The following is a 27,141-nucleotide window of genomic DNA, read 5'->3' as shown; positions in this document are numbered from 1 at the left end:
TACTAATACACGGTACTACGACGACACGAATACTACTACACCAATACTAATACACGGTACTACGACGACACGAATACTACTACACCAATACTAATACACGGTACTACGACGACACGAATACTACTACACCAATACTAATACACGGTACTACGACGACACGAATACTACTACACCAATACTAATACACGGTACTACGACGACACGAATACTACTACACCAATACTAATACACGGTACTACGACGACACGAATACTACTACACCAATACTAATACACGGTACTACGACGACACGAATACTACTACACCAATACTAATACACGGTACTACGACGACACGAATACTACTACACCAATACTAATACACGGTACTACGACGACACGAATACTACTACACCAATACTAATACACGGTACTACGACGACACGAATACTACTACACCAATACTACTACACGGTACTACGACGACACGAATACTACTACACCAATACTAATACACGGTACTACGACGACACGAATACTACTACACCAATACTAATACACGGTACTACGACGACACGAATACTACTACACCAATACTAATACACGGTACTACGACGACACGAATACTACTACACCAATACTAATACACGGTACTACGACGACACGAATACTACTACACCAATACTAATACACGGTACTACGACGACACGAATACTACTACACCAATACTAATACACGGTACTACGACGACACGAATACTACTACACCAATACTAATACACGGTACTACGACGACACGAATACTACTACACCAATACTAATACACGGTACTACGACGACACGAATACTACTACACCAATACTAATACACGGTACTACGACGACACGAATACTACTACACCAATACTAATACACGGTACTACGACGACACGAATACTACTACACCAATACTACTACACGGTACTACGACGACACGAATACTACTACACCAATACTAATACACGGTATTACGACGACACGAATACTACTACACTAATACTAATACACGGTACTACGACGACACTAATACTACTACACCAATACTAATACACGGTACTACGACGACACGAATACTACTACACCAATACTACTACACGGTACTACGACGACACGAATACTACTACACCAATACTAATACACGGTACTACGACGACACGCATACTACTACACTAATACTAATACACGGTACTACGACGACACGAATACTACTACACCAATACTAATACACGGTACTACGACGACACGAATACTACTACACCAATACTAATACACGGTACTACGACGACACGAATACTACTACACCAATACTAATACACGGTACTACGACGACACGAATACTACTACACCAATACTACTACACGGTACTACGACGACACGAATACTACTACACCAATACTAATACATGGTACTACGACGACACGAATACTACTACACTAATACTAATACACGGTACTACGACGACACTAATACTACTACACCAATACTAATACACGGTACTACGACGACACGAATACTACTACACCAATACTAGTACACGGTACTACGACGACACGAATACTACTACACCAATACTAATACACGGTACTACGACGACACGAATACTACTACACTAATACTAATACACGGTACTACGACGACACTAATACTACTACACCAATACTAATACACGGTACTACGACGACACGAATACTAATACACCAATACTAATACACGGTACTACGACGACACTAATACTACTACACCAATACTAATACACTGTACTACGACGACACTAATACTACTACACCAATACTAATACACGGTACTACGACGACACGAATACTACTACACCAATACTAATACAAGGTACTACGAGGACACAAATACTACTACACCAATACTAATACAAGGTACTACGATGACACAAATACTACTACACCGATACTAATACACGGTACTACGACAACACGAATACGATTACACCAATACTAGTACACACTACTACAGCTATACAAATACTACTACACAAATACTATTATACAATTCTACAACTACACAAATACTACTCCACACTACTCGAGTAGAAACTAATACTAATACACAAATACTACGGCTACTACTACAACAATACAAATACTACTACACACGACTACAACACAACTTCAACTACACAAATACTACTAAACCAATACTACTACAACTACAACAACTACTACAACTACACAAATACTTATATGCAAATACTACTACACAAATACTACTACAACTACTACAACTACACAATTACTAATACACAAATACTCCTACACACTACCACGACTAAACAAATACTTCTTCACAAATACTACGACACAAGTATTACTATACACTACTACTACTACACAAATTCTACTACACAAATATTACTATACACTACTTCTACACAAATACTACTACAACTACACAAATACTAATACACAAATACTTTGACACACTACTACAGCTATACAAATACTACTACACACAACTACAACATACGACTGTAACTACACAACGAGACAAATACTACTACACCAGTACTACGACGAGACACATACTACTACACAAATATGACTACACAAATACTACTACAACTACTACAACTACACAAATACGAATACACAAATACTACTACACACTACCACAACTAAACAAATACTACTTCACAAATATTACTATACACTACTACTACACAAATACTACCACACAACTACTACTACAGACTTCTGCACAACTACACACAACTTCTACTACACACTGTATAAATACTGTATAATACAGTATAATACTGTATTGTACTGTATTTATACAGTACTCCTACACACTACTACAACTACACAAATACTACTACACACTATTACAACTACGCAAATACATCTACACACTACCACAACTACAAATACGACTACCCACTACTATAACTACACAAATAATACTACACAAATACTACTACAACTACACAAATACTACTACAGACTACTACTACTACACACTACAACTACACACTACTACTTTACTACTAATACACAACTACTACTACACACTACTACACAACTACAAACAACTTCTACAACACACTGCTACACAACTGCACAAAAGTACTACTACACACTGTATAAATACTGTATAATACTGTATAGTACTGCATAAATACTCTATAATACTGTATAATTCTGTATAAATACTGTACATATACTGTTTAATACTGTTTTATACTGTATAATACTGTATACAGTATTATACAGTATTTATACTGTTCTATATAGCATTATAAAGTATTATAATCGCTCTCTCATTCTTTCTTTCTTGTCTTCTATCTTTCTTCTCATTTCTTTCCCTCTTTCTTTCTTTTCCCCGCCCCTGCAGGCCCCGCCCCTGCAGGCCCCGCCCCTGCAGGCCCCGCCCCTGCAGGCTCCGCCACCTGCCGGTGGGATGGAGGATGAGTTCACCTGCCCCGGGTCCCTGCTTGGAGCTCTGTTGTCGCTCCGCGGCTCCGTGGAATCCATCTTCCGGGCTTCCCTCGCCATCGGTCACCACGGCAACGACGGGCAGATCTGGCTGAAGCTCCGCGGAGCCAGTGGCAACATGGCCGCGGCTAAAGCAAGTTCAGCATCCAATAATAATCAATAATAATACAGGGCCCGACAATAACGGTTGCCCCAGATTTGGGCCGTTGTCGACCATGCTGACGGTCTGGTTGCCCCATTGTTGATATTGAAATATGGATTATAGTTATACAGGATCGTTATAACTCAATTATAACGTCATTTAAACCGGCAACCATTTCGTCAGTCTTGGCAACCACTTCCAGAAGTTGGAGATGGGCCCTGGTATTATAGTAACAATAATAATAATAATAATAATTATTATTATTATTATATTCTTATTATTATTATTATTATTATTATTATATTATTTTTATAACGAGAACAACCTTCATTTAAACAGCACATTTTTTAACTAAAAACAACATTATTCTTTCCAGTATAGTCTTCATTTATAAGTATTTAATAATAAAATTATTCTATATAATATCTAATAATAATAATAACATTATTCCATATAATATCTGATAATACTAACATTATTCTCCCTATAATATCCCATAATAACATTGTCTCTAAAATATCAAATAATAATAACATCATTGTCTCTGATATCTAATAATAATAATAACATTACTGTCTTCCTGTGTAATATCTCATAACAACATTATTATGGTGTGCTCAGCTGTTCATCCGGGGCCTGGTCACCCAGGAGCAGCAGCAGGAGGTGTCCTACCCCGGGGTCCTTCACTGTGTCTTCAGTGGAGCCAGAGGGCTGTTCCTGCGCTGCCTGACCAGAAACACCTCGGCTCACATCCTGGTAAGGGCTTGAAATGATAATAAACCTTCAAATAATCTGTGACTCGTGAGTCAAAGTTTGAAATAACAACTTCTTCAGGCAATGTCAGTTGGTCGATATATCCTTAGAATATTATGATCAGGATACGAGACCAGATGTCGTTATAATATTGTTTTCGTGATATGAGACTAGATGTCGTTATAATATTGTTTTGGTGATATGAGACTAGATGTCGTTATAATATTGTTTTGGTGATATGAGACTAGATGTCGTTATAATATTATTTTGGTGATATGAGACTAGATGTCGTTATAATATTGTTTTGGTGATATGAGACTAGATATCGTTATAATATTGTTTTGGTGATATGAGACTAGATGTCGTTATAATATTGTTTTGGTGATATGAGACTAGATGTCGTTATAATATTGTTTTGGTGATATGAGACTAGATATCGTTATAATATTGTTTTGGTGATATGAGACTAGATGTCGTTATAATATTGTTTTGGTGATATGAGACTAGATGTCGTTATAATATTGTTTTGGTGATATGAGACTAGATGTCGTTATAATATTGTTTTGGTGATATGAGACTAGATGTCGTTATAATATTGTTTTGGTGATATGAGACTAGATATCGTTATAATATTGTTTTCGTGATATGAGACTAGATATCGTTATAATATTGTTTTGGTGATATGAGACTAGATGTCGTTATAATATTGTTTTGGTGATATGAGACTAGATATCGTTATAATATTGTTTTGGTGATATGAGACTAGATGTCGTTATAATATTGTTTTGGTGATATGAGACTAGATGTCGTTATAATATTGTTTTGGTGATATGAGACTAGATGTCGTTATAATATTGTTTTGGTGATATGAGACTAGATGTCGTTATAATATTGTTTTGGTGATATGAGACTAGATGTCGTTTTAATATTGTTATGTTGATATAAGACTAGATGTCGTTATAATATTGTTTTGGTGATATGAGACTAGATGTCGTTATAATATTGTTTTGGTGATATGAGACTAGATATCGTTATAATATTGTTTTGGTGATATGAGACTAGATGTCGTTATAATATTGTTTTGGTGATATGAGACTAGATATCGTTATAATATTGTTTTGGTGATATGAGACTAGATGTCGTTATAATATTGTTTTGGTGATATGAGACTAGATGTCGTTATAATATTGTTTTGGTGATATGAGACTAGATATCGTTATAATATTGTTTTGGTGATATGAGACTAGATATCGTTATAATATTGTTTTGGTGATATGAGACTAGATGTCGTTATAATATTGTTTTGGTGATATGAGACTAGATATCGTTATAATATTGTTTTGGTGATATGAGACTAGATGTCGTTATAATATTGTTTTGGTGATATGAGACTAGATGTCGTTATAATATTGTTTTGGTGATATGAGACTAGATATCGTTATAATATTGTTTTGGTGATATGAGACTAGATATCGTTATAATATTGTTTTGGTGATATGAGACTAGATGTCGTTATAATATTGTTTTGGTGATATGAGACTAGATGTCGTTATAATATTGTTTTCGTGATATGAGACTAGATATCGTTATAATATTGTTTTCGTGATATGAGACTAGATGTCGTTATAATATTGTTTTCGTGATATGAGACTAGATGTCGTTATAATATTGTTTTGGTGATATGAGACTAGATGTCGTTATAATATTGTTTTGGTGATATGAGACTAGATGTCGTTTTAATATTGTTATGTTGATATAAGACTAGATGTCGTTATAATATTGTTTTGGTGATATGAGACTAGATGTCGTTATAATATTGTTTTGGTGATATGAGACTAGATATCGTTATAATATTGTTTTGGTGATATGAGACTAGATGTCGTTATAATATTGTTTTGGTGATATGAGACTAGATATCGTTATAATATTGTTTTGGTGATATGAGACTAGATGTCGTTATAATATTGTTTTGGTGATATGAGACTAGATGTCGTTATAATATTGTTTTGGTGATATGAGACTAGATATCGTTATAATATTGTTTTGGTGATATGAGACTAGATATCGTTATAATATTGTTTTGGTGATATGAGACTAGATGTCGTTATAATATTGTTTTGGTGATATGAGACTAGATATCGTTATAATATTGTTTTGGTGATATGAGACTAGATGTCGTTATAATATTGTTTTGGTGATATGAGACTAGATGTCGTTATAATATTGTTTTGGTGATATGAGACTAGATATCGTTATAATATTGTTTTGGTGATATGAGACTAGATATCGTTATAATATTGTTTTGGTGATATGAGACTAGATGTCGTTATAATATTGTTTTGGTGATATGAGACTAGATGTCGTTATAATATTGTTTTCGTGATATGAGACTAGATATCGTTATAATATTGTTTTCGTGATATGAGACTAGATGTCGTTATAATATTGTTTTCGTGATATGAGACTAGATGTCGTTATAATATTGTTTTGGTGATATGAGACTAGATGTCGTTATAATATTGTTATGTTGATATAAGACTAGATATCGTTATAAATTTTTTTTGGTGATATGAGACTAGATATCGTTATAATATTGTTTTCGTGATATGAGACTAGATGTCGTTATAATATTGTTTTCGTGATATGAGACTAGATGTCGTTATAATATTGTTTTGGTGATATGAGACTAGATGTCGTTATAATATTGTTTTGGTGATATGAGACTAGATATCGTTATAATATTGTTTTCGTGATATGAGACTAGATGTCGTTATAATATTGTTTTAACGATATGAGACTAGATGTCGTTATAATATTGTTTTCGTGATATGAGACTAGATGTCGTTATAATATTGTTTTGGTGATATGAGACTAGATGTCGTTATAATATTGTTTTGGTGATATGAGACTAGATGTCGTTATAATATTGTTTTCGTGATATGAGACTAGATGTCGTTATAATATTGTTTTGGTGATATGAGACTAGATGTCGTTATAATATTGTTTTGGTGATATGAGACTAGATGTCGTTATAATATTGTTTTCGTGATATGAGACTAGATGTCGTTATAATATTGTTTTGGTGATATGAGACTAGATGTCGTTTTAATATTGTTATGTTGATATAAGACTAGATATCGTTGTAAATTTTTTTTGGTGATATGAGACTAGATATCGTTATATCAATATCACGTTATCGTGTGATATTGATCGGTGTCACCTGTCTGTCTAGGTGGGGTCTCCAGGCACCCTGCTGATCTCCGGTCTGACGGAGCCTGTGGTCCAGGCCTACTCCCTCATCATGGACCTGGTGGACCGGTGCCACGAGTCTGGGAGCAGGGCCTCGGATTCATGCCGGGCCTTCAAGTCCCTGGTGGAGGAGTGGGAGGCCCGCTACGCCCCAGAGCTCCTGATGCTCCCGGCGGCGGTGAAGGAAACCCTGCTGGCGGTGGTGGAGGAATCTGGGCTGGGTCCAGGTCCTGGGCAGCTTTCGGGAGAGGGAACCGAGAACCGGGGCCTGTGCAGCACTCTGATGGGTGGAGCTTGGTTGGGTGGGGGGTCAGGAGAGCGATGGGACCCCTCCTCCCAAACCCGGCTCTCTGACGTGGTGCAGGATCCTCCCGATGCTTCCTCAGGCGTCAGAACTACACCCTTGGGCGCAGACTGGGGGTGGGTCCAGGAGAGGCGGATGCACTTCCCAGAAGAGGTTGGAGAAGAGGGGGGGGTGAGTTCAGAGGTTGAGGAGGTGGAGGAGGAGGAGGAGGAGGAGGAGGAGGTGGAGGTGGAGGAGAAGGCCGGCAAAGTGGAGGCGCTGCTCTCTGTAAAAAGCAGGGAGGAGTTCGGGCTCCTGTTGAAGTTCTTCACGGCCATGGGCTACACGGAGGGCGTGGTGAGGCGGGTCCTGCTCCGGACCGGACCCGGGGAGGCCTCGCAGATCCTGGACCTGGTGCAGCAGGAGCAGGACCACAGCGACACGGACCGGACCCAGAAAGACCGGAGGACGGGAGAAGGAAGGAACGCTGCGAGGGGTGACGGACAGAAGGCAGAGGAGGCGGGGAAGAGAGGTGAGACCGGTGGAGGTGAGAGAACCAGGACCCTGGAGCTGGGACCAGCGGCACCAGCGGAGCTACGTCAGGGAGATGACAGGAGGGTCAGGAAAGGTTCCAGGGACGAAGGTGACGGAGAAGAGGAGGAAGAGGACTTCGTCCTCTGCGTCCTGAAGAAGGCGGCGGCCAGCTGCGGCTACACCGAGCAGAGGGTGGAGGAGGTGTACAGTATGCTGCCCGACCTCTCCACCCACCAGCTGATCCTCGGCCTGCAGAGTGAGGGTGCCAGAGGGGCCCGACCCCCCAGGGAAGAGCCCAGAGAAATGGACGATCCGCTGGTGGAGTGGGAGCAGCCTCCATCGCGTCTCCTGGCTTCCGGGTCTGGTGTTTCCTTGACGACCATCGTAGGCCCGCCCCTGCTCAGGTACCCGGCTGCCCCCGCCCCCGCCACCCCCCAGGCCACGCCCCCTGCGTTCACCTCCGGCCCCGGCCCCCGACCGCAGCCCGGATTCCTCCCGAACCCCAAACGGGACCCCTCAGATCCCAGAACCCGCCGCTGCACCACCCCCCGCTCCGCCCGACCGTCCGGCTCCACCGGCTGGGATACGGTGCCGCCCGGTGGCGCCGCCCGACCCTGCGTCCTGGTGACCGGGCAGCAGCGCTTCCTGGAGGCTCTTCAGACGCCCTTTGACCTCCGGCTGAGCGACGACCCGGGAGACGCCGGACTGAGGGTGATCATTATAGACGGGAGCAACGTGGCCATGAGGTGGAGAAACTGTCTGTCTGTCTGTCTGCCTGACTGCTTGCCTGTCTGACTGACTGCTTGCCTGTCTGTCTACCTGCCTGTCTGTCTGACTGTCGGCCTGACTTCCTGTCTGTCTGTCTGACTGCCTGGCTGACTACCTGTCTGTCTGTCTGACTGCCTGGCTGACTGCCTGTCTGTTAGGGCTGCAGGAATAGAATAGAATTTGAGTATTTGACAAGCATCAGTATTTGAATGCTGGAATGAGTATTTCTTTGAATAAACAAATCCAGTCCAGTGATGAGGAAGCAGCTGATCCAGTTCCTCTGGTGTTTCAACCTCTTTCCACTGACGTGGCCATGAGCGTGGGAATCAAACCGTCTCCATCACCGACCCAATGTCCGCTCGTGCAGAGGTTCCCAACCACCGGCTCGTGGGCAGTGTTGGGCCGCGGGGTAATAGCCACCAGACCGTGACACAAGCGGGATTTTTTCAGGAGGAGTAAATTAAATACATACTGCCCCCCCAGTACTATATTTGAGCAAATTTAAATATATTTGAATATTCAAAATAATAAAGCATCCAAATTCAAATCTGCTGCCCTACTGTCTGTCTGTCTATCTGTCTGTCTGCCTGTCTGTCTAACTGTCTGTCTTTTCTCCCCCCTCTCCCCTCTCCCTCTCCTTCCCTCCCTCAGTCATGGCCTGGGTCTCTTCTTCTCATGTCGTGGTATTGCTCTGGCCGTGCAGCATTTCTGGAGCCGTGGACACCGACGCATCAGCACCTTCCTTCCCCAGTGGAGGCAGAAGAGAGACGCCCGGGTCAAAGGTACCAGGCACGACATCACACTGACATCATCACTGCTCATTCGCTGATAGTAATCTCAATGACCACTAGTTACAAACTAGACATACTAGCTATAAAACTAGTCATACTAGTTATAAAACTAGACTTACAAATTTAAACTAGACTAGTTATAAAGTTGTCATACTAGTTATAAAACTAGTCGAACTAGTTGTAAAACTAGTTTAAGTGGCACGGTGGCGCAGTACATTGCACTGCTGCCTCACAGCAAGGCTCCTATTTCCCAAATAGGAGCCTTGCTGTGTGGAGTTTGCATGTTCTCCCCGTGCTCACATGGGGTTTCCTCCACCTCACGTCAGCAAGTACCCCCACCCAAAAACATGCACCCATCATCGTCTGACCAGTGATGGACACTTGTCTAGACATACAAGGTATAAAGTAGTCATACTAGTTATAAAGTAGTCACGCTAGTTATAAAAATACACATACTAGTTATACAACGAGAAATACTAGTTATACAACTAGGCATACTAGTTATACAACTAGACATACTAGTTATAAAGTAGTCATAAAACTAGTTATCTAGTTACTAGTTATAAAACTAGACATACTAGTTATACAACTTCTAGTTTTACAACAAGACATACTATTTATAAAGTAGTCATACTAGTTATACAATTAGACAAACTAGTTATACTAGTTATAAAACTAGACATACTGGTTATACAACTCGACATACTAGTTATAAAACTAGACATACTTGTTATAAAGTAGTCATACTAGTTATAAAACTAGACATACTGGTAATACAACTAGACATCTTAGTTATAAAGTAGTCATACTACTCCTACAACTAGACATACTCCTACAACTAGACATACTAGTCATAAAGTAGTCATACTGGTTATAAAACTAGACATACTGGTTATACAACTAGATAAACTAGTTACAAAGTAGTCATACTAGTTATAAAACTAGACATACTAGTTATACAACTAGACATACTAGTTATACAATTAAACATACTAGTTATAAAGTAGTCATACTAGTTATAAAACTAGACAAACTAGTTATACAACTAGACATACTGGTTGTACAACTAGACACACTAGTTATAAAACTAGACATAGCTCCCTCCGGTCAATCCTGCATCCCTCAAGAGGCGTGTGGTTGACAACCCCAAAAACTCTCGGCATCCAACCTCCACTGGGTAGATGGTAGCCTTCCAGCCAGCCTCCCGGCACTCAGATCTTGCCTTGGTTGACCACACAACTATGTCTGGTCGGAGAGATGTGGTTGTGATCTCTGTGGGGAACCGGAGCTGCCTGTCGAGGTCAACCCTCATGTTCCACTCCTGGTTGGAGGAGAAGGCCCTTGGTTTTTCTGTTGGCCTGGTGCTTCTCCTTACCCCTCCTTCTGAGACAAAGCTGGTGTGGTCCTCTGCTGATGGTGGTTCTTTGTTACCCTGTCGACACACCTCCAGCACTTCGGCTAGCTTTCTCAGGACCTGGTCATGGTGCCATCTGTAGCGCCCATGTGAAAGCGCGATCTTGCAGCCTGATAGGATGTGCTGGAGGCTTGCTTTGGGGGCATTGCAGAGTGAGCAGCATTCTTCTTTCCCAACCCACTGGTGAAGGTTCCGAGGACAGGGAAGCATGTCATAGGTTGAGCGAATGAGGAAGCTGAGTCTTGCCTGTGGGATCTTCCATAGGTCTGACCAACTGATGTTCCGGTTAACAACTCCCTCCCAGGTTGTCCAGCTTCCTTGTTGGCCCTGCGACACAGCCTTGATCTTGTAGCGATCTTCCTCCATCCTCGTCACCTCTGCCACCACCATCTCCTTCCTCTCCTTACGGTTGACCTTGGACCAGAAGTGTGGCGCCTCTCCCCATCCTAGCCCTGCTCTTCCTGTCTGGGCTCTGCCCACTATCTCCCGGTGTTGCAGCCGACCGACAGCTTGGTCAACCTCAGTTTGGGCATTCCACTTACGGCCGGATGGAACCTTGGCATTTGCGTTCCTTACCGACTGGTCTGTGGACTCCCTTAGTCTGGTCTTCTCCTGCTTGTAGCCCAAACTTATGGACTGCAGTGGCAGCTCGAAGTGTGTTCTTCCCGAAGAGACCGGTTTCAGATAGGCACCGTGGCAGCCCCAACCACTTTCGGATGAATGAATTGGCTTTTCCATCCATCTTACTTGCGGTCGATGAGGGGATCTCACTCATTTTCGGGGCCACATTACCCTCCTGTAGAGTATGAACTGGTAGCACCAGACCTTATACCTCCCAGGAAGTTGGCTTTGGTCGATCCTTGTCAGGCCGTCAGAGAGCTGTTTCATGACGGCTTTCCCCATCTGTTTATCAGACGGCTCTGCAGTGTACTGCCTCCCCAGGCTTTTAATGGTTGCTCAGATAGGTGTGGGATTTTTTCTCCTCCAACGACAAAGATGGTGCTGTCATTTCTGACTCCTCTTCTGATTGACAGGCTACGAGATTTGGAGGGCTTGATCTTCATTCTTGCCCATGACATCAACTCATCCATCCTTCTCAGCAGTCTCGATGTGCATGCTGCTGAATGAAGGAGGCTGGTGACGTCATCCATGTAGCTCCTTAGTGGGGGTAGCCTCTGACCAGTTGGTAGTTTGGTCCCTCCAACCATTTGTCTTGCTCCAATGAGGATTATCTGAAAGGCTGCTACAAACAGTATTGGAGAAATGGATCACCCCATTGCGATTCCTTCTTCGAGCCGCTGCTGACCGGTGGTGAAATCCTGGAGGGAAAAGCACATCTGCAGATTGCTGAAGTACTGTGCTACCAAGTTCTTGATGCAGGTGGGCATGTGGAAGAATTCCATGGCGTAGTTGATCAGCTGATGTGGGACTGATCCATACGCGTTGGTAAGGTCGAGCCAGATGACATGCAGGTTGATCTTCTCCCGCTTGGCCTTCCGGATCTGGTCCCAGATCATCGTGGAGTGCTCTACGCATCCTTGGAAACCTGGGACTCCTGCCTTCTGGCAGTTGGTGTTGATATAGCCGTTTTCTAGAAGTTAGTTGGTCATCCTTCGGGCTAGTACTGAGAAGAAGATCTTTCCTTCTACATTCAGCAGGGCGATGTTTCGGAATTGGCCAATATCTCTGGAGTTTGTTTCCTTGGGAATTAAGACTGCTACCGCTCTCTGCCACTTGGATGGAATGAGTTGCTTTTTCCAGGCAGTTCTCATTAGGTACCATAGCAGCTCGAGTACCTTGGGGCAGTTCTTATAGAGCTTGTAGGGGACTCCATTGGGGCCTGGTGCTGAAGAAGATCTTGCCTTCTTCGCGACTTGCCTGACTTCACTGAGCTTGGGGGGCATGATGTTGAACTCAGCGGTCGGCAGTGCAGGCCAAGGCACATATCCTAGTGTTCCTAAGGGGACGCTCCTTTGCGGATCAATGTACTGCTCTTAAACGTGCTGCTCCAATTGCTCCCTGGTGGTTTCAAGCCTGCTGCTCTTCTTCTCCTCCAGCAGTTGTCTGGCATTCCTGAAGAGATGCTTGAAGAAGCTGGCTCGCTCTTTTTGCTTCCGTTTGCTGCGCTTGCGAATGCGTTCAGCTCTGCGAAGCCCAGCTAGCCTTTTCCTGACCTCCTCCCACAGGGCTTTCAGACCCTCTTTCTCTGCGTGGGTTGCCTTCCTCCAGTTCTTCTTCTTCATACTAGTTATACAACTAGACATACTAGTTATAAAACTAGACATACTAGATATACAACTACTAGTCATAAAGTAGTCATACAAGTTATAAAACTATACAAACTAGTTATACAACTAGACATACTAGTTATACAACTAGACATACTCGTTATACAACTAGACATACTAGTTATAAAGTAGTCATCCTAGTTATAATACTAGACATACTAGTTATAAAACTACTAGTTATAGAGTAGTCATACTAGTTATACAAGTAGACATACTAGTTATAAAACTAGACATACTAGCTATACAACTAAACATACTGGTTATAAAACTAGACATACGAGTTATACCACAAGACATACTGGTTATAAAACTAGACACACTAGTTATACAACTAGACATATTGGCTATAAAACTAGACATACTAGTTATACAACTAGACATACTAGTTATAAAACTCGACATACTAATTATACAACTACACTAGTTGTAAAGTAGCCATACTAGTTATACAACTACACATACTAGTCATACAACTAGACATACTAGTTATACAACGAGACATAGTAGTTATACAACCACTAGTTATAAAGTAGTCATACTAGTTATACAACTAGACATACTGGTTCTAAAACTAGACATACTAGTTATACAACTAGACATACTAGTTAAAAAACTAGACATACTAGTTATACAACTTGACATACTAGTTATACAACTAGACATACTTGTTATACAACTCGACATACTAGTTATAAAACTAGACATACTTGTTATACAACTAGACATAATAGTTATACATACAACTACTAGTTATAAAGTAGTCATACTAGTTATAAAACTAGACATACCAGTTATACAAATAGACATACTGGTTAGAAAGTAGTCATAGTAGTTATAAAACTAGATATATTAGTATTACAACTACACATACAATTTATAAAACTAGACATACTAGTTATACAACCACTAGTTATAAAGTAGTCAAACTAGTTATAAAACTAGACATACTGGTTATACAACTAGACATACTAGTTATACAACTAGACATACAAGTTATACAACTACTAGTTATAAAGTAGTCATACTAGTTGTAAAACTAGACATACTGGTTATAGAACTACGCATACTAGTTATACGCCTAGACATACTAGTTATTAAACTAGACATACTAGTTATAAAAGTAGACATACTAGTTATACAAGGAGACATACTAGTTTTACAACTAGACATACTAGTTATAAAACTGGACATACTAGTTATACAACTAGACATACTAGTTATACAACTAGACAAACTGGTTTTACAACTAGACATACTAGTTATGCAACTAGACATACTAGTTATAAAACTAGACATACTAGTTATACAACTTGACATACTAGTTATACAACTCGACATACTAGTTATAAAGTAGTCATACAAGTTATAAAACAAGACACACTAGTTATACAACTAGAAATACTAGTTATAAAGTAGTCATACCAGTTATAAAACTAGACATACTGGTAATACAACGAGACATAGTAGTTATAAAGTGGTCATACTAGTTACAAAACAAGACATACTAGGTATACAACTAGACATACTAGATATACAATGACTAGTCAAAAATTAGTCATACAAGTTATAAAATTATACAAACTAGTGATACAATTATACAAACTAGTGATACAACTAGACAAGCTAGTTATAAAACTACTAGTTATGAAGTAGTCATACTAGTTAAAAAACTAGACATACTAGTTATACAACTAGACATACAAGTTATACAACTAGAGATACTAGTTATATAGTCTTACTAGTTATAAAACTAGACATACTGGTTATACAACTAGTCTATTTATAAAGTAGTCATACTAGTTATACAACTAGACATACTAGTTATACAACTAGACATACGCGTTATAAAACTAGACATACTAGTTATAGAACTAGACATACTAGTTATAAAGTAGTCATACTAATTATAAAACTAGATAAACTCGTAATACAACTACACATACTAGTTTTAAAACTAGACATACTAGTTATACAACTACTAGTTATAAAGAAGTCATACTAGTTACAAAACTGGACATACTAGTAATACAACTAGACATACTAGTTATACAACTAGACATACTAGTTATACAACTACTATTTATAAAGTAGTCATACTAGTTACAAAACTGGACATACTAGTAATACACCTAGACATAGTAGTTATACAACTAGACATACTGGTTATAAAACTAGACATACTAGTTATACAACTAGACATACTAGTTATAAAACTCGACATACTAGTTATACAACTAGACTAGTTATAAAGTAGCCATACTAGTTTTACAACTAGACATACTAGTTATACAACTAGACATACTAGTTATATAACTACTAGTTATGAAGTAGTCAGACTAGTTATAAAACTAGACATACTAGTCATACAACTAGACATGCTAGTTATAAAGTAGTCATACTAGTTATTAAACTAGATATACTAGTTATAAAACTTGACATACTAGTTATACAACTAGACTAGTTTTAAAGTAGCCGTACTAGTTATACAACTAGACATACTAGTTATACAACTAGACATACTAGTTATAAAAGTAGACATACTAGTAATATAACTACTTGTTATGAAGTAGTCAGACTAGTTATAAAACTAGACATACTAGTCATACAACTAGACATACTAGTTATAAAGTAGTCATACTAGTTATAAAACTAGATATACTAGTAATACAACTAGACATGCTAGTTATACAACCACTAGTTATAAAGTAGTCATACTAGTTATAAAACTAGACATACTTGTTATACAACTAGACATACTGGTTATACAACTAGACATACTAGTTATAAACTAGTCATACTAGTTATAAAACTAGACATACTAGTTATACAACTTGACATACTAGTTATACAACTAGACATACTTGTTATACAACTCAACATACTAGTTATACAACTAGACATAGTAGTTATACAACTAGACATACTAGTTATACATACAACTACTAGTTATAAATTAGTCATACTAGTTATAACACTAGACATACTAGTTATACAACTAGACATGATAGTGATAAAGTAGTCATACTAGTTATACAATTATACAAACTAGTGATACAATTATCCAAACTAGTGATACAACTAGACATACTAGTTATAAAACTACTAGTTATGAAGTAGTCATACTAGTTAAAAAACTAGACATACAAGTTATACAACTAGACATACTAGTTATACAACTAGACATACTAGTTAAAAGGTAGTCATACTAGTTATAAAACTAGACATACTAGTTATACAACTTGACAAACTAGTTATACAACTCGACATACTAGTTATAAAGAAGTCATACTAGTTATAAAACTAGACATACTAGTTATAAAACTAGACATACTAGTTATATATCTAGACATACTAGATATACAAATACTAGTTATAAAGTAGTCATACTAGTTATAAAACAAGACATACTAGTTATACAACTAGAAATACTAGTTATAAAGTAGTCACACTAGTTATAAAACTAGACATACTGGTAATACAAGAGACATAGTAGTAATAAAGTGGTCATCCTCGTTATAAAACAAGACATACTAGTTATACAAATAGACATACTAGTTATAAAACTAGAAATACTAGTTATAAAACTACTAGTTATGAAGTTGTCATACTAGTTGAAAAACTAGACATACTAGTTATACAACTAGACATACTAGTTATACAACTAGACATACTAGTTATAAAACTAGACATACTAGTTATACAACTAGACATACTAGTTATACAACTCGACATACTAGTTATAAAACTACACATACTAGTTATCCAACTAGGCATACTAGTTATACAGTCGTCATTCTAGTTATAAAACTAGACATACGGGTTATACAACTTGACATAGTAGTTATAAAGTAGTCATACTGTCGCAATGTAGCTTGAATGTTATTCTCCCTTGTAAGTCGCTTTGGATAAAAGCGTCTGATAAATGACTAAATGTAAATGTAAATGTGATGCTAGTTTTAAAACTAGACATACTAGTTATACAACTAGACATACTAGTTATAAAGTAGTCAAACTAGTTATAAAAGTATACATACTAGTTATACAACTAGACATACTATTTATAAAGTAGTCATACTAGAAATAAAACTAGACATAATAGTTATACAACTAGACATACTAGTTATAAAGTTGTCATACTAGTTATAAAACGAGACATACTAGTTATACAACTCGGCATACTAGTTATACAACTCGACATACTAGTTATAAAGTAGTCATACTTGTTATAAAACTATACATTCTAGTTTTACAACTAGACATACTAGTTATTAAGTAGTCATACTAGTTATAAAGTAGTGATACTTGTTGTAAAGTAGTCAGTTGTTCTGAACTAGTGTGTAACAAGCAGGATCATGTGCAGTCAGACGGTGTTTTCTCTAAAGCAGCTCCTACAGAGATGCTTGTTCCTGGGGGTCATTCCCAGAGAAAGGGCGTCTGGATGCCAGTGTGTGTTTGTTTGCAGAGCAGCACTTCCTGTGGGAGCTGCAGCAGCTGGGCCTGTTGTCCTACACCCCGTCCAGGGAGGTTCAGGGCAAGAGGATCAACTCCTACGACGACAGGTGGGCGTGGGTGCAACTCCTGGAGGGACGCGTAGGCCAGGGCCAATTATTCAGATATATATTCACATTTATACTGTATACTATATATATATATATATATATATATATATATATATATATATATATATATATTTACTGTATATATATATTATAGTGTTATATATTATAACCTTCCCTGCATTTATCATGGTGACAAGTTCTTCCAGTAGTTCCAAGGTCACTGGATTGAGATGGGGTTCGCTGCCTGGCTAAAAGGCACATTTGCAGAACCAAGCCGCGATGGCTAGCTGCTAACATGCTAACACCATGCTGACCTTTGACCTCCAGGTTTATGCTGCAGCTGGCGCAGAAGACGGATGGAGTGATCGTAACCAACGACAACCTGAGGGACCTGCTGGACGAGTCGCTCGCCTGGACTAACATCATCAAGAAGAGGTGACCAGCTGATCCCCATTACCCATCATGCATCTGGTGTAACTAAAACACCCAAGCTACTTCCTGGGTTTGTCTTACTTAGAGATGCATGGACAGACAGACAGACAGACAGACAGACAGACAGACAGATAGACAGATAGATAGATAGATAGATATATAGATAGATAGAGGGATAGATAGACAGACAGACAGACAGATACATACATGGACATTAGGGGCTTTTATTTTGAAACCTTCCTCCTCTGTAGACTCCTACAGTTCACATTTGTTGGAGACCTGTTCATGGTCCCGGACGACCCCCTGGGGCGTGGCGGACCGCACCTGGACCACTTCCTGCGCTCCGCCCACTGGTAGGACCGGCCCCCCCTTGTGGACTTCACACACACACACACACACACACTGACCGTAACAGACATGCAATGTGGAAACGAGACCTCACCACAAACATGCAACCTGTACTTGTCTGTTTTTATTGTTTTTATCGTGGTTTTTTTTGTACCTGCTGCGCTGGCGCTCATGCAGTTTGATCAACAAGCACTTTTTGACATTCACTGGTCACTGAACACATGACTGGAGTATGTTCTGCAATCCCTTTGTCCTGCCACCGCCTAGGGTTAGGTTGGGTTAGGTTAGGCTAGGGTTAAGTTAGGTTAGGTCAAGGTAAGTTTAGGTTTGGGTTAGGGTTAGGGTTAGGTTAGGCGAGGGTTAAGTTAGGTTAGGTCAAGGTAAGTTTAGGTTAGGGTTAGGGTTAGGGTGAGGTTCGGTTAGGCTCGGGTTAAGTTAGGTTAAGTCAAGGTGAGGTTAGGATTGGGTTGGGTTAGGTTAGGTTAGGGTTAGGTTAGGGTTGGGTTGGGTTGGGAGGGTTAGGGTTAGGCTAGGGTTAAGTTTGGTTAGGTCAAGGTAAGTTTAGGTTAGGGTTAGGGGGGGGTTCGGTTAGGCTAGGGTTAAGTTAGGTTCGGGACAGGCTAGGTTATGTTCGGTAAGGCTCGGGTTAAGTTAGGTTAAGTCAAGGTTAGGTTAGGGTTGGGTTTGGTTAGGTTAGGTTAGGGTTAGGTTCAGTTAGGTTAGGTTAGGCTAGGGTTGGGTTGGGTTGCGGTTAGGGTTAGGGTTTTGTTAGGCTAGGGTTAAGTTAGGTTAGGGTTAGGTTAGGTTATGTTCGGTAAGGCTAGGGTTAAGTTAGGTCAAGGTTAGTTTAGGGTTAGGGTTGAGTTAGGGTTGGGGTTGGGTTAGGGTTGGGTTCGGGTTAGGGTTAGGGTTAGGGTTGGGTTAACCTTAAGCCTCGGCTGACGAACGACATGCAGGGATGAACCTCCAGTGGAACATAGAAGTGCTGCGTGCTGGGATGACGGAGACCCGGCTGGACACTACGGTGCCTGACTGGGACGTGACCCCGGCTGGATTTTCCATTTTCCGACAGGACAAAGCAGGGAGTGGGGTCAAAGGGGGGCAAGGGAGGCGGGGGGGTCTGCATTGTGGTTGACCCTCCCTGGGGTTGGATGTAGCACTACTTTCAACACACTGCTCACCAGACCTGGAACTACAAGTATGAACTGAAAAAGTCTTTCCCTTCTACCTCCGCTGAGAATTCAGCTCCACTATGACCACAGCACTCTCCACCTCCGCAGGCTGAGAAAAGGTGTATGTTGGAGCAACACTTACCATCAGGCAGCTTCTGTGGTTTCTGGCGACTTCAATAGGACTAATATGAGGAACGTTTTGCCTAAATATCATCAGCACATTAACCTTCCCACCCGTGGTGATCAGACTCTTGACCAGTGTTATTCTCAAACACGGGACAGCTCAAGCCCCTGCCCCACCCTGCCTTTGGTAAGGCGGACCACACCTGCAATCTTCTTCTCCCAACCTACATGCAACGCCTCAAACAGGAAAACAGGATTCTTCAGGCATTTCAACGGTGCAATGAGGATGCCATCCCCAGGTCCAGTCAAGTCAAGTCAAGTCACACTTTATTTATAGAGCGCATTTCATACCAGGGCAACACAATGCACTTTACAAAGAAATACAAAAAAGAAAGACAAAAAGAAAGAGAGAACATAGTTGCCAGCCGGTCATTACAAAACAATGCGCCTGAAACAACAGCAACAACAAAAGCAACAACAAAGACAACAGACACAGCAATAAAAGCAACTCCAACCACATTGGCAGCAACAGAAAACAACAACAACGGCAACAACGTCCACAGAAACAGCAACAACGGCAGCAGCAGCACCAGCAGCACCAGCAACAACAACAGCAGCAACGTACACGCAAAGACGTGGTAGCTCTCACTGGAACTGGAAAGGTCACTCAGGTTAGAGATGGTTAAGTCGAGGTATAAGGCTATGTTAAGTCGAGGTATAAGGCTACGTTAAGTTGAGGTATGAGGTTAGCAGCAGCAACGACAACACCAGTTAAGGTATAAGGTTAGCGGCACCAACAACAGCACCAGCAGCAGCAGCCACGACAACACCAGCAGTGACAATACCAGCAGCAGACAATAGCAGCAACAAAAACAGCAACAGCGCAGGACTACATTCCCTAGTACAAGTGTTCTATTATGGTGTTTTTAATTCTCTATTATGTATATTTTGTATTATGTATATTTTGTATTATGTATATTTTTCATTATGTATATTTTTTATTATATATATTTTTGTAGTTTTTTAACATTCCACGCCTTCTTTGTAGTTGTGGTGTCTCCAGGACGTCCCTGCTCTGACTTGTACCCTGCATCTGATGACAAAACTCTTTGACTATAAATTGATAGAAAATACTATAAAATGAACTGGAATGAACCCTCCCCTCCCCAGGTGTCCCAACACGGGCGGAGTCTCCTCCTCCCCATTCCTGTCCTCCAGACCCTCTCCTCGCTCCAAAGCCGAGGGCCCGCACTTGCGGGACGGGCCCACGGGAGACGGCCCGGAGCAGGGGCCCACGGGGGACGGCCCGGAGCAGGGGCCCACGGGGGACGGCCCGGAGCAGGGGCACACGGGGGACGGCCCGGAGCCGGGGGGGCGGAGTCCGGAGAAGACGTCCCGGCTGAGGGAGCACCTCTTGCAGGTGTTCCCAGGTCAGGACCGCACCGTGAGCCGTGTCCTGCAGAGCCGACCCAGAGAGACAGACATCAACACCCTGTCTCACCTGGTCCTGGGGCTGAGGACCTGAAGGGGGCCACATGAAAAAAGTTTATAATTATGACCATAAAAAGAAAGAAAAATGAAAAACATTTATTCCATTGTTGAGTTGCATTTCCAGGTTTTTACATTGAATGTATTGAATTGTTTTATTTTCAGTTTATTCTTTCGTTTTGGTTCGTATCATTACTTGTTTTTACTGTTTCTTTCTGTATTTCCAGGTTTTTTAAACGTCTCCCGTCCTTGATGTTTGTGTTTTCTCTCAGAACGACCTTTATTCTGATCAGGGACATTTTTACTCATTTAATTACTTGATGATTATATTTTTGTAATGAAATGTGTTTTGTTTTGTTGTGATTGTTCACAAATTTAAAAACAAATCAATGAAACAAAATGTCACCTTCATCTCCACCTCTTCCTTTGTCCTGACGGAGAAGCTCCAGCACGGCGCAATGTAGCAAGACGAAGCAGGATGTAGCAGGAAGTAACAGGATGTAGAAGGATATAGCAGGATGTAGCAGGACGTAACAGGATGTAGAAGGAAGTAACAGGATGTAGAAGGATGTCGCAGAATGTAGCAGGATGTAGAAGGATGTAGAAGGATGTAGAAGGATGTAGCAGGATGCAGAAGGATGTAGCAGGATAAAGAAGGATGTAGCAGGATGCAGAAGGATGTAGCAGGATGTAGGAGGATGTGGAAGGATGTAGAAGGACGTAGCAGGATGTAGGCGGATGTAGCAGGACGTAGCAGGTTGTAGCAGAATGTAGAAGGATGTGGCAGGAAGTAGCAGTATGTAGAAGGACATAGCAGGATGGAGAAGGATGTAGCAGGATGAAGCAGGATGTAGAAGGATGTAGGAGGATGTAGCAGGATGCAGCAGGACGTAGCAGGATGTAGAACGATGTAGGCGGATGAAGCAGGACGTAGCAGGTTGTAGCAGAATGTAGAAGGATCTAGCAGGAAGTAGCAGTATGTAAAAGGACATAGCAGAATGGAGAAGGATGTAGCAGGAGGAAGCAGGATGTAGAAGGATGTAGCAGGATGTAGGAGGATGTAGCAGGACCTAGCAGGATGTAGAAGAATGTAGCAGGACGTAGAAGGATGGAGAAGGATGTAGCAGGATGTGGCAGGAAGTAGCAGGATGTAGAAGGATGTGGCAGGAAGTAGCAGGATGTAGACGGATGTGGCAGGAAGTAGCAGCATGTAGAAGGACAGCAGGATGTAGAAGGATGTAGCAGGATGTAGAAGGATGTAGCAGGATATAGGAGGATGTAGAAGGATGTACCAGGATGAAGCAGGATGTAGAAGGATGTAGCAGGATGTAGGAGGATGTAGCAGGACGTAGCAGGATGTAGAAGGATGTAGCAGGACATAGCAGGATGTAGAGAGATGTAGAAGGATGTAGCAGGACGTAGCAGGTTGTAGCAGAATGTAGAAGGATGTAGAAGGATGTGGCAGGAAGTAGCAGCATGTAGAAGGACATAGCAGGATGCAGAAGGATGTAGCAGGATGTAGCAGGACGTAGCAGGACGTAGCATGATGTAGAAAGATGTAGCAGGACGTACTGAACACTGATCATACATATATATTTAGTTCAAGTTCAAAAGATTATATGTCACATACATACACATACAGTCATATACACTACTCACAAAAAGTTCGGGAAATTGGGCTTTCGGGTGAAGTTTCAGGATGAAGCTAAAATGCACTATAACCTTTACAGGTGAACTTCATTTGACCTTCTCTAAACTTTTGAATGCACACGTCCAACTGTTTAATGTTTCAGTACTTTTTGCACAACTTGCTGTTCTAACAAGGAGCTGAACGGAAAAATTCACAACAGGTGTTTGATCCATGAATCCACCAATAAATGTCCTGGTTCAATTAGAGTCGGTATTTAAAGTCCTCTTCATCAAGCTGTTCACATGTTGACATCATGACACCAAGACCACACCAACAACTGATCAACAGCACCTCGCCTGGCGAGGCTTCAAACAGGATGTTGTCAGAGGGAAGTGGCCACTGAGCTTAGAGCGTCACAGAGCGTCATCAGCAGCTTGCAACAGAGGCACAGAGACTGGAAGGGTCACAGAAAGACATAGAAGTGGACGTCCTTTGGCCACATCCCACACTGATGAGCGCTTCATTGTGAACAGTGCCCTGCGCAACTGCATGATGATGCCACTCAACTCCAGGCACATTTAAGGAAGGTGAGAGGCACCAAGTGTCAAGTCAGACCATTCAAAACTGTTGACATCAGCGTGGCCTGTGTGCTAGACCACCTGCAAGGGCACCTGACCACACCACCAGGCACAGGCATCATGGTCTCTCAGGGGCCAGGGAGCGTTGACGCTGGACGAGGGACCAGTGGCCTCAGTGCTGTTCTCTGATGAAAGTCCATTCACCTTGAGCATAAATGATGGAGCATCAGCCACTGCTGTCACCAGACGAGCCTTTGGTGGTGGTGGTGGTGTTACAGTGTGGGCAGGTGTGTCTAGTCAATACAGAACTGTCCTACACTTTGTGAATGGTACAGTGACAAGCCCATACTACCTGAATGACATCATTCATCCAGTCATTGTGCCCCTGCTTGAACAACACAGGCCTCATCTCATCTTCATGGACGACAACGCTCCAGCTCATGGAGGTGGCATCATTAGGGAACGGCTGCTGGAGACTGGGGCACCTCAAATGGAGTGGCCTGCACTTTCTCCAGACCTGAATCCCATAGAAAACCTATGGGATCAGCTGAGTGGCCGTGTAGAGGCTCCTAACTCTGTACCCCAGAACCTCAATGTGTCATGATCTCCGCCTTCTACTACCTTCCCCTCCCTCTCCTTACCTGTCCCATTAGCCCAACTCCATTCACCTGTGCACACAGCTGTTCCAGATCTGCAATCTAACCACTATATATGCTTCTCTCACCAGTCACCCATTGCCAGATTGTCTTCAATGCATGCACCAGACTCTCCAGCGTTGTCCGGACCGATTCCTTGCTACCGACTCTGCCTCGCTCCGACCACGTATCCTGCCTGCCACTCCGCCTGTCTTCTGTCTGTACTCCTCGTTATCGAACCTGTCTGTCCCCGACAATGTATCCTGCCTGCCCCCTGCCTGTCTTCCGTCTGCTCTACAAATAAAAGACATTACCAAATATCCTTGCCTGTCTTTGTGCTGCAATTGGGTCCTAACCACACCCGTTACACAATGACCTGAGGGCCCCCTTTAAGAAGAGTGGGGGGCCAGGCCTCAGCAGACAATAAGTCGACTTGTGAACAGCATGAGACGTCCTTGTCAAGCTGTAACTGATGCTCAAGGGCACATGACAAGTTTACATTTACATTTACATTTAGTCATTGATCAGACGCTTTTATCCAAAGCGACTTACAATTGTTCAAACAGCGACGGACAGGAGCAATGAGGGGTTAAGTGTCTTGCTCAAGGACACTACAGCATGCAAGCAGGAGGAGCCTGGGATCCAACCAGCAACCTTTAGATTACTAGACCACCAGCTCTACCGCCTGAGCTACCATCCCCTCCCCTCCCCTCTCAATAGTTATTGAGACATTGACATTTGTTGTTGTGGTAAACCCACCACTGTTGTTGGCTTTTGTTTCAATACATAGTTTGAGATGAGGAAATCACCATTGTATCTTCTACTTAAATGCTCTACTTTCATCACATCATATCACTGGAGCGTCAACTTTTTACATTTTCCATCAATTTCACCCAAAAGCCAAATATCCCTAATTTTTTGTGGGTAGTGTATATACAGTATATATATATATATATATACACTGATCATATACTATATATATACTGATCATATACTGTATATTATATATATATATATATATATATATATATATATATATATATATATATATATATATATTTATTTATTTATTTATATATATATATATATATACTGTTACATACCGAGAATCAGCAGGCCCAGGCCCCCGCCTTTGCCCGCTGCCCGGCTGGCATTGCACCCAATCCCAACGCCCCCAATCCCTGCAGGTGGTGGGCCCACAGGGTGGCAGCTCCATGATATTTATTCGGGCTATGCCCAGCCATTATGTATATTGTGTTATATATTATTATTATTACTATGATTATATGTATACTGCTATGTATTATTATTATTATTTTATATATACTGTTATATATTATTATTAAATATATACTGTTATATATTATTAATATTATTATTATTATTATTATTATTATTATTATTATTATTATTATTATTATTATACTGTTATATGATAATATCATATATATACTGTTATATATTATTATTATATATATATACTGTTATATATTATATATATATATGAGGCAGCAGGTGAAGAGTCAGTTGTTGAAGTCTAAAAATGGGCGTGGTCAGGGTCTGAGCCACTTTGACAAGGAGCACATTGTGATGCTGGACGACTGGGTCAGAGCATCTCCACAAGCACAGGTCTTGTGGCTGTTCCCGCTGTGCAGTGGTTACTAGCTACCAAAAGTGTCCAAGGAAGGACGAGCGCTGAACCGGCCCCTGTCCACCCCTGAAAGCACCTACAATGGACACGTCAGCGCCACAACTGAACCATGGCGCAATGGAAGAAGGTGGAGGTCTGATGAATCACCCTTTCTTCGACGTCATGTGGATGGGCGGGGTTAGGGTCGGATCCATGGGGGCTCACCTCCAACTTGCAGGACTTATGTCTTGGCTTAGTGTTATAAGTGGAGCATTAATGTTGTGGCTGATCAGGGTGTGCCTATTATATAATAATAGTATATATATTGTACACAGCACAGTATAAGTGTTATAAGTGGAGCTTTAATGTTGTGGCTGATCAGGGTGTGCGTATTATATAATAATAGTATATATATTGCACACAGCACAGTATAAGTGTTATTAGTGGAGCTTTAATGTTGTGGCTGATCAGGGTGTGCGTATTATATAATAATAGTATATATATTGTACACAACACAGTATTAGTGTTATTAGTGGAGCTTTAATGTTGTGGCTGATCAGGGTGTATATTATATAATAATAGTATATATATTGTACACAGCACAGTATTAGTGTTATTAGTGGAGCTTTAATGTTGTGGCTGATCAGGGTGTGCGTATTATGTAATAATAGTATATATATTGTACACAGCACAGTATTAGTGTTATTAGTGGAGCTTTAATGTTGTGGCTGATCAGGGTGTGTGTATTATATAATAATAGTATATATATTGTACACAGCACAGTATTAGTGTTATTAGTGGAGCTTTAATGTTGTGGCTGATCAGGGTGTGCGTATTATATAATA

At 41.0% G+C, this 27,141-nt stretch overlaps 1 protein-coding gene across 1 annotated transcript in view; it reads left to right on the top strand.

Moving 5' to 3' along the window:
* Positions 1 to 22,114, top strand: part of khnyn (KH and NYN domain containing) — a 23,382-nt gene extending 1,268 nt beyond the window's left edge. Inside the window, exons 2-10 of the mRNA XM_080023618.1 lie at positions 3,379 to 3,612; positions 4,243 to 4,377; positions 7,607 to 8,098; positions 8,153 to 9,186; positions 9,860 to 9,990; positions 18,164 to 18,260; positions 18,588 to 18,695; positions 18,944 to 19,045; positions 21,506 to 22,114. Coding sequence (XP_079879744.1) covers positions 3,445 to 3,612; positions 4,243 to 4,377; positions 7,607 to 8,098; positions 8,153 to 9,186; positions 9,860 to 9,990; positions 18,164 to 18,260; positions 18,588 to 18,695; positions 18,944 to 19,045; positions 21,506 to 21,860 — 2,622 coding nt within the window. The 5' untranslated portion in view covers positions 3,379 to 3,444 and the 3' untranslated portion in view covers positions 21,861 to 22,114. The remainder of the gene's footprint in view (positions 1 to 3,378; positions 3,613 to 4,242; positions 4,378 to 7,606; positions 8,099 to 8,152; positions 9,187 to 9,859; positions 9,991 to 18,163; positions 18,261 to 18,587; positions 18,696 to 18,943; positions 19,046 to 21,505) is intronic.
* The last annotated feature ends 5,027 nt before the right edge of the window (positions 22,115 to 27,141 follow it).

This window comes from Zeus faber (assembly GCF_960531495.2).
Source record: "Zeus faber genome assembly, chromosome: 22".
NCBI lineage: Eukaryota > Metazoa > Chordata > Actinopteri > Zeiformes > Zeidae > Zeus > Zeus faber.
The sequence above is the reverse complement of the archived record's forward strand: the minus strand, read 5'-3'. Positions and strand labels throughout refer to the sequence as shown.